This window comes from Moschus berezovskii, chromosome 12, assembly GCF_049115385.1.
Source record: "Moschus berezovskii isolate FMDL1 chromosome 12, NW_MosBer_1.0, whole genome shotgun sequence".
In the NCBI taxonomy this organism is placed as follows: Eukaryota; Metazoa; Chordata; class Mammalia; order Artiodactyla; family Moschidae; genus Moschus; species Moschus berezovskii.
The window spans coordinates 76,023,808-76,039,291 of NC_142471.1; the positions used below are offsets into that span (position 1 = coordinate 76,023,808).

General features: G+C 48.8%; 1 protein-coding gene across 3 annotated transcripts in view; it reads right to left on the reverse strand.

Moving 5' to 3' along the window:
* Positions 1-815: 815 nt before the first annotated feature.
* The window catches only part of XPNPEP1 (X-prolyl aminopeptidase 1), a 51,631-nt gene continuing 36,962 nt past the window's right edge, over positions 816-15,484 (reverse strand). For all 3 annotated transcript variants that reach the window (XM_055424693.2, XM_055424692.2, XM_055424695.2), the window contains 9 exons: positions 14,687-14,745; positions 14,470-14,547; positions 12,537-12,608; positions 10,441-10,501; positions 8,091-8,160; positions 7,052-7,225; positions 6,139-6,215; positions 4,867-4,965; positions 816-1,394 (listed from right to left, as the gene is read on the reverse strand). In XM_055424693.2, coding sequence (XP_055280668.1) covers positions 1,266-1,394; positions 4,867-4,965; positions 6,139-6,215; positions 7,052-7,225; positions 8,091-8,160; positions 10,441-10,501; positions 12,537-12,608; positions 14,470-14,547; positions 14,687-14,745 — 819 coding nt within the window. In that variant the 3' untranslated portion in view covers positions 816-1,265. The remainder of the gene's footprint in view (positions 1,395-4,866; positions 4,966-6,138; positions 6,216-7,051; positions 7,226-8,090; positions 8,161-10,440; positions 10,502-12,536; positions 12,609-14,469; positions 14,548-14,686; positions 14,746-15,484) is intronic.

Genomic DNA, 15,484 nt, shown 5'->3' on the forward strand with positions numbered 1-15,484 from the left:
TGCCATTGCCTTCTCCGATTCTACATACTACTGAATACTAAATACAAAGAAAGAAATTGGCAAAAATATGCCACAAATAGTGGTTATACATACAGGGTATGTCTTGGGTTCCTAAAGCAGCAGACCCGAAGACAAGGATTTGCATGGAAATGGCCTCTTGGGAGATGACTCCGGGAAACATTGAGGGCAGAAAAGGAAAATGAGTCCCAGGAGGGAAGGAAGAAACTAAAGGGTATGTCATTGAACAAGATCCCATATCAGCAAGAAGGGCTGGGTCCCACTGAGAAACCCCAGGAGACAGTGTAGACCACACCTCGGACATCCTGGCTAAGGGCTGAGGGGTTTCTTTTCCCAACCCAATCCTCACAGTCTGGGGCCTCAGAATCATAAGCTCTGCCAGCCCTTCAGGCTGCCCCACGTGTGCAAGTCCAGGGAAGGCCCAAGGACAGAAGTCACAGGCACCAGCCAAAGACCACTTCCTACAAGCAGTGAGACAATGGGGCATCCACACTGTCCACTGCAGACTGGATCCAGAAGGTTCTCGTTGTTGACATGATTTTTTGTTTCGTTTATATCAATGACATTTTAAAACCAGAGACAGGGAAGAAAAATAAAAATACTCAACAAAAACATTGGGCTTTCTAGAGAAAAGAAAAAGAGGCTGAAAATTAAGTCAGAAGAGATACAGGGAGGCCAGGGATGTCTCCCCAAAGGGCACTCCCCCCCCCAACCTAGAACATGTGCCCTAAAGAGGAGCCTACCCCACACACAGTAGGGTAGATGGCTCTGGGAGGACAGAAACAGCAGAGACGAAGCCGATTCTGACATTTTAATCTCAGCTCATAAATACAGTCTCGTGTGCATGAAGGGGATCATGAATGAGGGGCTAGCACCGGGAACGTGGCCGTCGCAGAGCTTCACCAGCGCCGGCCAGAGGGCTCCCTGTGGCCGCTCGAGGCGCCCACCCGATCGAGTGCTCGGCTTGTAGGAACCCTCCTTCTGGGGCAGCGATTTATTCTTGGCTCATTCAATTAAAAAAAAAAATCATAAAAGATTGAGTGTCTACAAGAAAATATCAAAGAGGATAAGAACACTCTCAGTTCTTCTCAGAGTCTAAAAGTAAAAAGGAGCAGTAAGGAAGAAGGACGGGACATGGGGGAGATGTCAGGGGTGTGCCGGGCTTCCTCCTTTCCCCAGAGCATTTTTGTTTGGTTTTTTTGTTGTTGTTGCTTTGTTTTTTGTTTTTTATAAAAACCAAGGAGGTATTAAGGCTGTCTGGAGATGGGCTGCGTCTCTCTGATGAGCCACTCGAGGGCTTCCTGGCGGCCCTGCTTTAGGAGCTCCTTCCCGATCACGTCCCTGCAGGTCAGGTGGTAGTTGTTGAGCCAGTCGCACTGCAAGAGGGAGGGAAGACAGACGCGCTTTCACCATCACACCTGCCCCAAAGCCTGCCCATCGAGCAGCGGGGCCCCACGCGCGGAGCTCACAGGTTGAGCGTTAAGGAGCACAGGACCCTCTCTCCCTGCCCAGGGACAGCAACTTCCTTGTGTTCTGCCTCCCTGGAAACAGACAGGACGAGCCAGAGGGCTGATGGTGAAGACGTTCCCAGAACCGTCTGCCGCACATGGGCTTCAGTGACTCTGAGGGAACTTTAACCTGACGGCAGACTGTGGCTCTGGGCTCCTCTGAATACAGAGAAACTCGTAACCAGAGTTCCCTTCAACAGACCCCCTGCCTGGAAGCCATGATGACAGAGAGAGGGGCAGGGGGCCTCGTGGCTCCAGCACCCACCCTTACTGCCTCGACCGCTGTGAAGACACACCTGAGGTTGTCCTACCGAGGCACTGAATTTCCTATTCCATATCCACCTACAAAGCTGAATAAAGTAGGATCAGCTAGGTCCATGAGAGTCTTGCCAGTGTGGCCGTCCAGATGCATCCAAAGACTCTGGTGGTCAAGGGCTGTGCTGCAGAGTGGGGTGGGGAGTAAGCTTGACTTTCAGATGCTCAGTTGAATGAGGCCACCACACCAGCAGATAAAAAAGGAGGCAAAAAGGAAGGACTTGGGGTGTGTGTGGGGGGGGTGTTGACGTGCTGAACCTGATGACAGAGGCTGTGCATGTGTAAAAGGTCAGATCTCCTCCTCGTGAGGAGGGAGGGAGGCTAAAGTATGGAAGAAAGCAAGTTCCACCTAGAGCAGAACCCACCCTCTACTGTCCATGAAGGGGGCCTGCCCACTTCACATCAGACAGATGGGATGATGCTGCCAATGGCTTTGACCCAACTGGGACTCCAACTCCCACTGATAAGAGTCACTAGTCTGTCTGGGAGGTGGGGGCATGTTGGGGCGGGTGGCGGTACCAAAAGCAAGCAAGCTGCTACATGTCAGCAGCAAGGCCAGACAGGGCTGTAAGGCAGCTCAACAGACAGGAGCAACAAGGAGCAACAAGAGACAGGAGCAACAAGGGGCTGCAGAGAAACTCCCAAGAGCCTTTTGGCTGGGGGAAAAGGGGACCCCCGTCAGCAGCCAAAGCCTTACCACAAAGGCCCTGGCAGCCTGCAGCGCCCACACTCATGTCCAAAGTCCTCTGCTGCCACCTGGTGACAGATGGGTGGGAATGCAGACCCAACCCCCAAACTGTTAAGACTGTGAGACAGTAAAGGGCAATCAATGGCTGGGAGTTTCAAAGCTCAGTGGGCAGGATCTTGGTGTGGGGTATCTCTATGCCTTAAGACAGAATGAAGTCCCAGATTTATTGAGTGGTATATGGGAAATGAACACTTTTGCTAAAAGAGATAATAAATATACTCTGCTTATAATAAAATTCCCTGTCCTACAAAAACTGACGACTAAAAGAATAGTTCAGTGATTTGAGTCCATAAGATATAGTCATGAACACTGGACCAGACAGAGTGTACCGGTCTTTGACAACGTCATGGGGGAGTCACAGGTTAACAAAACTCTCCCTCAAGGAAAAACTGGCCTCGCTTAACTTTCCTCATGCGCTGTTTCCCTGGATAAAGTGGAAGGTCACATGGGAGAAATGTCTCCTGACCAGTACAGCTCACATGGACAGTAAGGCCTCTCTAACCCAGGATTACTTGGCAGACAACACAGCCTTCAGCGTCCAAGAGTGCAAAGCAACTTAGTAGTAGACTCTCTTGCTAAGACCCTGGAAGCTGTGCTTGGGGGCCATGAGAAGAGACTGGTTCCTTGGGGCTGAGGGTTGTAAGCAGGGGGCCTCCCAAGCTTACTTTTGTGTTCTCATCCGCGCCCACCTAAGCTACCCCTGTGGGGACCAGGGAAGAGCCCCGGGGCCACAGGAGAGAGTCCTCCTGCTGACGAGACACCCCTGGTGCTGCTTCCTGTTCCGTATCCCTCTCTGACCTGAATAAAGCAGCCTCGGGGGGCCTGGGTCAGTCCTGTGAGCAGGAAGTCTGGCTGAACCCAGGGCACAAGGTCAAGAAGAAGTGCCCACTCACAGAGGACATCAGAGTGAGAGGTGGCTGACCTTCCTGTCGGCCATCTGTGACCTGGATGAGGCAGAAGGGGCCTCTGGTGGAGACAGCCCCACCCCACAGGCCTGTAGCAGGGGCTCCTCAGCCCGCAGAGGCACCTTCCTCTGGTGCCAAGAACAAGACCCACGCGGGCTCCACTGAGGATACAGTCCCACCTCACGGACCCTGGGGTGAGGCCCGCGGCTGCCCCTGGTAACAACCACCTCTTATTCCCACCACGCTGTCCTGCCTTTGGCTCCTGCTAGTCTGCTTTGTGCTGGACTTCCGACCACCTGCCTTGCTCTGGAATTGGCATCCCTCTGGCTTCTGTCTTCCTGGCTCAAGCCTGGCCACTTGACAGCAGATGGCTGGAGTGGTGTTGTTTCTACTATTTTTGACCCTCGTCCCTGCTCTGACCTTGATCGCCTGCCTGACCCTTCCAGTCTGCCTCCAGAATTCTGGACCTGAGCCTGGGGACCCACCCAAGGGTCTGAAGGGGTTTCAAGACTTGTCACCCTCTGAGCTTGACAGGTGAGCATGGCCATGCTTCTGCTCTGTGAAGGGTTTCAGAGCCCAGAGCAACCACCCACCTCCTTGTCTGTGTGAAAACCACGCATATGATCATAGATTGTGCTTCTCAGTTCCTTAGTGTTTCAAGCAACACGAGAAAACAATCTGGTGTGTGCAACAGCCAACAGCCCCGCTGCCCACCTGGCTTTTTGTGGGAAGACACATGGTCCATGTTTGCTAAACATGCCTCCCAGCAGATATGGCTCCTGCCCTCCTGAAAGGCAGGAGCACACTGTGCATTCCCACCTGTGAACACTACAGCCTCCAAGGGTGGGGCAGACAGGGCTGCTGCTGCTGCTAAGTCGCTTCAGTTGTGTCTGACTCCGTGCGACCCCAAAGACGGCAGCCCATCAGGCTCCCCCCATCCCTGGGATTCTCCAGGCAAGAACACTGGAGTGGACTGCCATTTCCTTCTCCAATGCATGAAAGTGAAAAGTGAAAGTGAAGTCGCTCAGTCATGTCTGACTCTTGGCAACCCCATGGACGGCAGCCCACCAGGCTCCTCTGTCCATGAGATTTTCCAGGCAAGAGTACTGAAGTCGGGTGCCATTCCCTTCTCTGAACAGGGCTGTTATCTACCTCGAAACCCAACAACTACAGGAAAAGCACCTACAGTCCTGGGGAAACATAGGATGTTCCAACTCAACTGGCCTAGACTTTGACTTCAAAGTGAGAATGGAGGGGAGGACACAGGGCGGAGAAGGACTTAAAAGTGAGGATGAACGGGAGGACTCGGCAGCTCTCCACCCCCCACCCTACGCACACACTTCTGCCCCCCGCCCCAGGACTCCCTTATTACCTCTTTGTCTGTCAGAGAATCCACATCTATCATTTTTGTCTGTATTGGAACCAAAGTCAGAGGTTCAAAGGTCAGGCTTCCCCGGTTGTTGAAGTTATACTATGGGAGAGGGAAGACAATAGGAGTGTTTACTCCTCTTCACCACGATGACCCACCTGAGATCACTCTCCCAGACACAACCGCCCCTCAGCCAGGTGTAACAAGAAATCAAGAGTGGTGAGCCGGTCACCATTTCCAACAGATGAAGGAGACACGGACAGGGCAAGGCCACTTTCCAAGAGCTGCTCCACTGTGCAGACCACAGCCTGCGCCTTCAGGAAAGGCCAGAGAGAGTGCTGAGGACCTGGTTAGCAGGTGCACAAGGCTCCTGTCTGCTGGGAGAAGGCACGGCAGGGGGCCGGGCATACAGAAGCAGGCTCATCTCCGGTTCGGTTCTCAAGCCTCTGCTAAGCTGTAAGCCCCCAGCAGATCTTTTTGGGGTTTTTTTTTAACATCAAGTACGCGGCCTGCTGCCCCTCAGGTGATGTTCAGAGGGCTGCCTAGTGCACAAGGCATGGATGGCAGGGCATGGGCCATGCTGAGTCTCTTCCTGGCTGTGGGATGGGGAGGGGTGAGGCCGCTCCAGTGACGTCAGTGTGCAAGCAGAGAGCAGACCCCGTGGCCAGCTTCCCTGCAGGCACAGGAAGTCACTTCCCTCCAGCTGTGGAGGAGGAGCAAACAGGTCTTGGAGCTAAAGCCCAGCACCTAAAACCTGCCTCCTCTTGGTAATGTGATGGGGAGAAGGCACCACATCTGTCTTATCGCCCATCTGTGGTACCTGACCCAGCGGCTAGCTCAGGCTTCCTGAGTTTTATCTGATAAAAATCATCTGGGGCATTTGTTGAAAATAGTTCCCAGGTCCCAGTCATGGAGGTTCAGTTTCAACATCTGGAGGGAGCTTTTAAACAAGCACCCCCCACCAGCTCCCCCCTCATGCCCACACACACACAGTGAAGGTTTCATGTTGAGACCCTGCCGCCAGTAAACTCAGAGCCCCAAGTTACATGAAGCAGGGGCCTGCCTGAGGTCCCGTTCAGGGTCCCCATTCACTCAGGATTTTCTCTCTAGCTTTGCAGAAGAGAACGAATTCTAGGAAAGACCCCAATATGAGGGAAGGAGACTCCATTTTGGCCCCAGAATGGCATGCTCTTGGTTTGAAGGACAAAAGTCCTCATCTTCCCCCATTAAGGAATAAGGGAATTTTTAAAACAAAATAAATACATCATTACTCACCTTGGTCTTAACAGGCACCACCAGGACAACATTCTCAATGCGAATTCCAAAAGCCCCGTCTTCATAATACCCTGGCTCTAAAACAAACCAAACCCCTGCATGAGGAACAGCCCACAATGAAGACATGCACAGAGAAGCTCTCACTCCTGGGATGACTACACTTCTCCGAAGGGAAAACAGAGGAAGGGCCACTCAATCCAGTGCAAGAGCCCAGATACACCTCTTCCCGTGAGGCACTTTTATCTAGAGGTCCAGAGAGAGAAAGGCTTGGAATTCCTGAGAACTGGCTGCAGGGTAGGGAGTAAAATAACAGAAAATCCGCCAAACAAAGTATGGGGCAGTGCCGTAAGACACAATGATGCAGACACAATTTCAATGATACTAAAAAAGTCATGCACATATATAGAGACACAAGTTAACACATCCAAATGTTAAGTCATGTTTCCCCTGGGTGGCTGGATTACAAATGGTTTTCATTTTCTTCTTTATATCATTCCATAGTCTCACATTTTCTACAATAAATATTTATCACTTTTATAATCAAAAAATGTGGTTGTTGTCTAATTCAAAGTGACAGGAAGTCAAAGTGTTAGTCGCTCGGTTGGGTCTGACTCTTTGTGACCCCGTGGACTGTAGCCCACCAGGCTCCTCTGTTCATGGAATTCTCCAAGCAAGAATCCTGGAGAGGGTTGCTATTCCCTTCTCCAGGGCATCTTCCTGACCCAGGGATAGAACCCAGGTCTCCTGCATTGCAGGCAGATTCTTTACCATCTCAACCACGAGGGAAGCCCAAAGTGATGAAAGGGGCAAATTTTTTCCAATTTACTTTATAATAATTAAAATATAAGAAACAACACAGAGCTTTCAAAAAGGCAGAGGATCCACACGCAGCCTCTAGGTGAGGGCCACCTACCATCAGTGACGATCATGCCGGCCTCCAAGGGCTCATCAGAAAATGTTTTATAACTGATGCCACATGGACCCTCATGAACATTCAGAAAAGACCCAACACCATGCCCCGTTCCATGCAGGTAATCCAGGCCGGAATCCCATAATGCTGAGCGGGCAAAGGAGTCAAGGAGGTGGCCTGAAAGACACATAAAGGACCACTTGGTGATATCTGTACAGTAGTTTCCAACTTGCAAAGCACTTCAGAGATTAGATTTGTTAGGTTTGGCTCCGGAAGATGAAACAGCAACCAGCGGGTAAAAGTTACTGGAGGATTCAGGTTTCAGTCCAGCACAAAGAAGAACTTTCTGACAACCAGAGTTCCTGAGCAGGACAGCTCCCCCACCAGTTGGAGCTCACTCGACAGCTGGACGATGCTGGTCAGGGACGTCGCCAGCAGCACGTAAAGGCTGCGGTAGATGACATGAACATTCCCTTCCCAGTGCTGGAACTCTACAGTTTTGGAACTACAAAATGAGATCCTAACCAGACTGCAAGCATGAGGAAAGTGGTGCCCAGAGAGATGAGTGCCATGGCAGTCTCAGCAGATTCGAGGACCAGGTCTTATCAACTTCCCATGCAATGGCCCAACCACCAGTCCTCAAGCAACAAGGTCTAGTTCTCAAGTCAGGCTCCCAGTAAAATAAATCCCAACACGAGTCCTAAAAGGAGCGCTGGCCCAACACCCGGGGCAGACAGGAGGCTGCACCAGCTTCCCCTGGGGCCTTCATGCCTTGCTGCCCTCTCCTGAGAGCCACCCACCCAAGGTCACCCAACACAAGTGGTCAGGAGGGAGGTACAGCTGACCCTGGACCTGATCCTAAGTCTGGCTCCCTGGAGGTCCTCTCCGCTCAGTTCAGCAGCATCCCCACTTGCCCAGGCTGGGCCTGGAGTAGTCTGGGGGCTGTTATGGCAAGGGGAAGACATGTGTTTTCACCCAAATTTAGACATGCTTGGTGCCTGAACAAGAAAAAGCCTGCCATGTGACAGAAGGCACCACCTACCTTTGGTTCCAGTCGGGAAAACCGCTGCGCTCACAGCTATGTGGCCCTTGAGGACGTATGTGAAGCATTCCTGCCAAAGAAAACCCGGGGAGCATGTTCAAGATGGGCATAGATGCTTTCATCCTGCAGTTTTCAGGTAGTTCTGAAAACCTTGCCTCTTAAGGTTTTATAGCAATCAGTTCAGCTGAGTCGCTCAGTCGTGTCCGACTCTTTGCGACCCCATGAACTGCAGCACGCCAGGCCTCCCTGTCCATCACCAACTCCTGGAGTCCACCCAAACCCATGTCCATTGAGTCGGTGATGCCATCCAACCATCTCATCCTCTATCATCCCCTTCTCCTCCTGCCCTCGATCTTTCCCAGCATCAGGGTCTTTTCAAATAAGTCAGCTCTTCGCATCAGGTGGCCAAAGTATTGGAGTTTCAGCTTCAACATCAGTCCTACCAATGAACTCCCATGACTGATCTCCTTTAGGATGGACTGGTTGGATCGCCTTGCCATCCAAGGGACTCTCAAGAGCCTTCTCCAACACCACAGTTCAAAAGCATCAATTCTTCAGCGCTCAGCTTTCTTTATAGTCCAACTCTCACATCCATACATGACCACTGGAAAAACCATAGTCTTGACTAGACGGACCTTTGTTGACAAAGTAACGTCTCTGCTTTTTAATATGCTATCTAGGTTGGTCATAACTTTCCTTCCAAGGAGTATGCGTCTTTTCATTTCATGGCTGAAATCACCATCCGCAGTGATTTTGGAGCCCAAAAAAATAAAGTCTGACACTGTTTCCACTGTTTACAGCAATACCACAGAGAAAATCAGGGGACGAGGAAAAAATCTGGTGGAAAAAAAACTTGGCCTTGGGACCAATTTTCTAGAAAATCTTGAATTTAGTAAGTCAATTTAGTAAAAGAGAACTGTCCAAGAGATGACCCCACTAGTCTTTCCCTTGAAATGAACTCTCTGCCATCAGAGCCTCAGAAAGACTGAGAAAAAGTAGTAAGAACTATTGATTACACTACCTAACACTATCAAGCTACTCCTCGGTGCCAGGCACAATACTAAGCACTGTGTGTCTAACCCCACACTTCATGATGGAGGCACTCCTGCCATCCTCACTTCACAGGGGAATGAAGCAATTAACATGCCAGGTCACACAGTCCGTAAGTGGCAGCATCTGGCCTTGGAGCCAGGTGGTCTTGCTACTTCTCTGTGCACCTCGCCACTATCTGTACTCAGCATTTAGTCCTTACCGCCCAGACAAGAAAGTGCTGTTTGGATGGGTAGTGGCTTGCCAGTAAGGTGCAGAGTCAGCACTAAACCGCACACTGTTCAATCTGGTCCAGATTGAACACAGCACAGGAACCAAAGGGGTGTGTGTATTAGTCACTCAGTCGTGTCTGACTCTTTGCGACTCCATGGCTCCTCTGTCCATGGAATTTTCCAAGCAAGAATGCTGGAGTGGGTAGCCATTCCCTTCTCCAGGGGATGTTGCTGACCCAGGGATTGAACCCAGGTCTCCTGCACTGCAGGCAGATTCTTGACCGTCTAAGCCACCAAGGAAGCCCCAACTAAAGGTATCCGGACCCAAGGTCAAACTTGTCCAAGGTGCTGGTGCCAACTAATGAAGGACATGAGGGGCCAGCAATAGGAAATCTGCCCTGATGCATCCCACAAAACCCTCCCCGCTGGACAAGCTTCCTGAAGGAGCTCCCAGGGAAAAGAGAAAGACTCAGAGATTCAACCAGTATTTGCCAAGTAGTGGCTATGATCCAGGAACCAGCTGGGCTCACAGAACCTTCCCAGCCAGCCTTGGAGGTGAGTACTCTGCCCCCATTTTTATGATGGTCTAAGTGTCGAGTATCAGGGTCATGGAGCCTGTGAACAGCAGAGATCTGAAGCCCAGTGTCTAGACTCCTAACGCACATACTCTCTACCTTATAGCTGTATGCTGGAAAGCCCAGACACCGAGCAATGCATGTCATTTCAGAGGGTTCCTAGAGAGCTGAGCCTATAAATAGGAACAATGAAACTGAAAAAAGAAGGGGGGTAGCTTTCAGAATCAAATCTAGACACTGTTCATTAAAAAAAAAAAAAAAAAAATTCACTACCCTGTTCCCTTCCCCACAGAAGGCTAAAGTTGTTTAAACTTGAATCTGAGCCTGACCTTAGCAGACAGAATGCTCTTAAAATCTCTCCAATAATCAATTAAATGGATGTCATAAAGCAGATAACCCTGACTCCACAGTAATGAGCTATTTTACTGTCCCACGTGTAACTTATTTATACAATCCCTTTTCATGACAGGGAGTGGTCAGAGAAAGCAGAGGGCCTCTCGAGTGTTCTCTTACCTTCTCATAAGCCGTAGGAGTTCCAAAATGCATGGTGCGAGTGACGTCTGTGGTTCCATCCCTGCCCAAAAGAAAGGACAAGTGAGTGTTCACTCCAAAGAAGCTCTTCCTCAAATACGAGACAGACGAAGATGCGGAGAAAATTGAACCCTCATGCACTGACTGGCAGACGTGTAAAATAGTACAGCCACTTGGGAAAACAGTTTGCTGGTTCATGAAAGGTCTCTTAAACATGGAGTGACCTTATGACCCAGCACTTCTACTCCCCTGAGTAAACCCCCGAGAGAATGTCCACACAAACACATGTACACTGATGTTCACGACAGCATTACTCTTCATATCCCCAACATGGAAACAACCTAAATGTTCAACAACTGATGAGTAAACAAAATGCAGCATGTACATACAATGAAACAGTATTCAGCAGTAAAAAGGAATGAAGTACTGATGCCTGCTACAGCATGGATGAACCTTGAACGCATTATGCTAAGTGACAGAAGTCAGACACCATATATTAACACTATACAATTCCATTTATATGAAATGTCCAGAACAGGCAAGTGCACACAGACTAAAGTACATTAGTGGTTCCCTAGCTAGGGGAAGATGGAAAGTGACTGCCAATGGGAATATAGTGTTTCTTTTTTGGGGGGTGATGAAAATACTCTAAATTGATGGTGGTGATAGTTGCACAACTCTATGAACAAACTAAAAATCATCAATTGTACACTTTAATAAGTTGAATTATATTTAAATAAAGTTATTATAGAAAATAAAATGAGACACTGTGTGAAAGCAAGGATGGCCCAGTACAGTGGGCATGAACTCAGTCAGGCCTTGACACACACACACACTCGTAGTCTACAATGTGAAGACTGTTTCATGGAAGACACCATTCCTGGGGTTACAAATGAAAGGGAAGTGGACCTTCTCGCAAAAGAAGGTCAAACTCTAATTCCTCCTGTCAGGATGGCCAGCAGTTTACTAGAACCTAAAAATACCCAAATGCCTCTTTTAGAACACCCCAATCCACCCCCAACAGAGAAAGGATAACTTCTAGAATGCTGCTAAAATGCAGAAGTGACCCACAGTTACACCATTCCCCAAGTAATCTCAATACGCTTAGCTCTAGGCTGTTATTAACACCAACCCATACTTCCCAGGCTAGATTGTGGCTTCCACATACTTGGCTGAGCTCATTTAGTAACAAGGCTCTCCACCAGGCAACGTCCCAGCTGCAGGGGAAAATGGAGTATTAAAAGGCCTGGCTCATGCTCTCTCAATGCAGACAACACCTATTCCAGCTCCTCCTCGTGGGTTCCACCTCAAGACCCAATCAAATCTTGGGTTCTCTGAGAAACTATTCTAGATGATGACTGTGAATGCAGCAAGGCATGAAGAAAGAAATTCAGAAACTCAGGGATGACCCTCATTTCTCATTCATCCTTTTAAAATTAAGCCCTCACTTCCCCAAGACCCTGAGGTCACTGCAAGTTGGGGAGCTGGCAGGTGGCTTATGGGCTGGGACAGAAGACTTCCCAATGGTTCTGAAAGCCTGCTGCTGCTGCTGCTAAGTCGCTTCAGTCGTGTCCGACTCTGCGCGACCCCATAGACGGCAGCCCACCAGGCTCTGCCGTCCCTGGGATTCTCCAGGCAAGAATACTGGAGTGGGCTGCCGTTTCCTTCTCCAATGTGTGAAAGTGAAGTCACTCGGTCATGTCTGACTCTTCGCAACCCCACGGACTGCAGCCTACTAGGCTCCTCCGTCCATGGGATTTTCCAGGCAAGAGTACTGGAGTGGGGTGCCATCGCCTTCTCTGTCTGAAAGCCTACTTTCAGTTATTTATTTAGTAGTTAACAGCTTCCAGCCAAGGACTAAACACTTCTAACAAACAGTCTTTTGTGGGAACAGGATCACAACTGGGCTTTTTCAACAAGGGGTGAGGAAAAGGACAAGACATGGGAACAATTCCATGAGTGGCCGGCGCAGGATGAGACGGCCCGCTGAGAGATCTCGGCTGGAGCCTGGCCCGTCCACCTACTCCACTGCCCTGGCTTAGCAGAGTCAGGCTCTCCAGTAGCCCCGATTCACTTACTTGTATTGAGCACCCGAGTCAATGAGGTACACCTCATCCAGAGACAAGGTCCTATTCGTCTCAGGGACCGGCCTAAGAAAGTTAATTACAAGTTAATTATTCCACAAATGTAAATGCTTCCTGAATCCAGGAGGAGGGAATACAAGAGTTCTTTGTACTATTCTAACAACTTGTATAAGTCTGAAAGTATATCTAAACCCAAGTTACCCAATAGGTTAATTATTGCAAGTAATATTAACCTTCTACTCAAGACTAATCAACCTATCTCCCCAACTAGATAAGGAGCTCAAGAGAAGGAAGAATAACATATTTCTTTATATCTACCTCCATTTGTGACTAGAACAAAATAAGTGTTCATGAGATAACTGTAAAAACTACAAAAATAATCATCAATAGAAGCAAGAGGACCAAGCTGGGAAATGAGAAGACAGCAGTCTGGAGTCATCTGTCTTTATCTGCGGGGTGGGGGTGGGGGTGTTCAGTCCCCTGCCTCAAGCCTCCATTTCTCTCCCTCAGTCCTAACCCCACTGGGAGCCTCCCCACTTGCTTCCTAGACCACCAGAGGGGCAGAAGGTGAGTGTCTCACTTTGGGAGAAAAACTAAAGAGACTTTTGCTGGGGAAAGGAGTAGATCATGATGCTCTTATACTACAGCACTATTTTCAAATGAATGTGAGGTATTTTTTAAAGTAATTTGATTCCTCCGTATCTCCTTCCAGACAACACACTGCACTGGGAAAAGCTAGACGGGACGTAAGCATTCCAAGTCTCTGCCCTGCGGTGCAGAGAGGGTCTCGCAGAGGTTCTCCTTCAATTGCAGGCAGGAAGGGGGCCAGTAGGCACTTGATCCCAATGACTAGAAAAGACCACCAGATATGGGCCCAGCACCCTGCTTCTCATAGCCACAATGAAGAAACACAAAGGAAAAGTGAGATTCTCCCCACTTGGACTGAAATTATTTTTTTAAGTTCTAGGGTCATATCCAGGAAGGAAACTCATCACCTGTGCTAAATATAAGACAAGAACTCAAGTCCTTTTGATAGTTTAATGTTGGAACAGAAGCATTAATATGAGAGAACTGTACAGCCACACCCATGACTGTCTTCCACACAGTAGATTCAAAATTTGTCCCAAGACTAAAAACTCTAAAAGCGATTAGTAAAAAGGGTGGAGGGGGGACTTGTGCCCAAGTACAGCATAGTGAAACAGCCAGAGTGCTCCATTATGATGCATGTCACAGATGGGAAGCAAAGAACTCAAGATACCCCACAAGAGGCAAAACCACGTGAGCCAGGTGAAGCTGAAGCTGGAGCCCATGCAAGAAGCCTAGTTCCATCTCCCACCACCTCCACAGGTGGGTCTAGCTCTCTGAAATTCATCAGTGCCCTCCTGGTCTCACAGTAGAAGGAAGCTTGGCTCTGTGGGTCCACAGGCTCGTGTGGTACAAATCCCCATAGGCTGGGGAGGAAAGGGAGGGTACAGATTATCTCCTTAAACATAACAGGGTGCTCCACAACCTAGTGGTAAGCTTGTCTGGTAGGGAGGTCACGGAGCTCACAGGATGTTTGGACTAGTGCATCAAGAAGGCTGCTGCCGTCAGAAAAGAAAAACACTAAAACTTCTAACTATTAAGATTCAGGGATTATGACGACAGATACTGCAGTCTCAGAAGGAAAGAGGGATGACCCATTTGACTACATCATGGACAACGTCGATGGGCAACATCGGTGTCCAAGAGTTGCTCCCAAAAGGCAGAGGCTTCGGATTGAGAGACAAGAAGACCTCAAAGATCTTATTTCACACATAAGAACAATCTCAACAGACACATGGAGGTGGGTGCAGGGGCCTTTGATAAAACAATGTCTCTCCCCTGCTCAGGCTCCTGTGCAGAAGCAGCAGCAAAGCCAGGCAGCGTGCTCCTCCGCATGCCTTACGCGTAGTGAATGATGGCGCCATTGGGTCCCGTACTGGAAATGGTTGGGAAGCTCAGGTCCACAAAGTCAGCCTGCTGCCTGGAACAGAAAGACACACACAGAGCAGAGCGGCCTAAAGGTTCATACTGTGCCAGGAATCAGGGCCCCGTCCAGTTTCAGTGAATTTGCCAAGGACAGGAGCACAAGACTCACAGGGTCCCCCCAGAATGATCCTTACCTGCGGAATTCCTCAGCTTTGTTGGCAGCTGAGATCTCTGTCACACCACCTTTGGGCACCTACGAGGAAGTTGGTTATAAACCACTGGGGTGTGGTAAATTCACGGGTCTCCCACATAGTATGAAAAGTGTTAGTCTCTTGGTCATGTCTGACTCTTTGTGACCCCACAGACTATAAGCTGCTAGGTTCCTCTGTTATAGGGAGTACATTAAAAGCTTACTTTTTTCTCAATCCCCATGTTCCAACTGTCCAACCTACAGGACACAGCTTATGTCTCATCTTCAACAAGGAGGGAATTCCCAAAGGCTCTTACCAAAGCTATCTAAAAGTAAAAGGACTTCTATCCATTTAATTTTTCACTCAACTATTTCCCTCAGTATTATATCCTAAAACGTTCCCAAATTTAATACACCTAAATTTAAAAATTCAAAAGCCTTCCCACCTACAATATCCTAGGAAAAAGATCCTAAATAAAGATAAATGCAAAGATATTATTACAAGGTGCTTGGTAATTGCAAAAAAAAAATTCAAAAAACACTCTTAACATCTGAAAACAGGAGGAATGGGTAAATAAAGCAGCCTAGCCACTAAACACAGTTTCCATTTGGATCATTTATTTAAAATCTCAGAGAAAATGGGAAATGCTCACACTATTATACTAAGTGAATAAAACAGAATACAAAATGATAACGGTACAGTGAGACATGTAAAAATGACCTACGCTGAAAAAAACAAAAAATGACATACACAGATGAACAATTGCCAGACAGGAAAAATGTGTGGGAATCAAAGTATTTT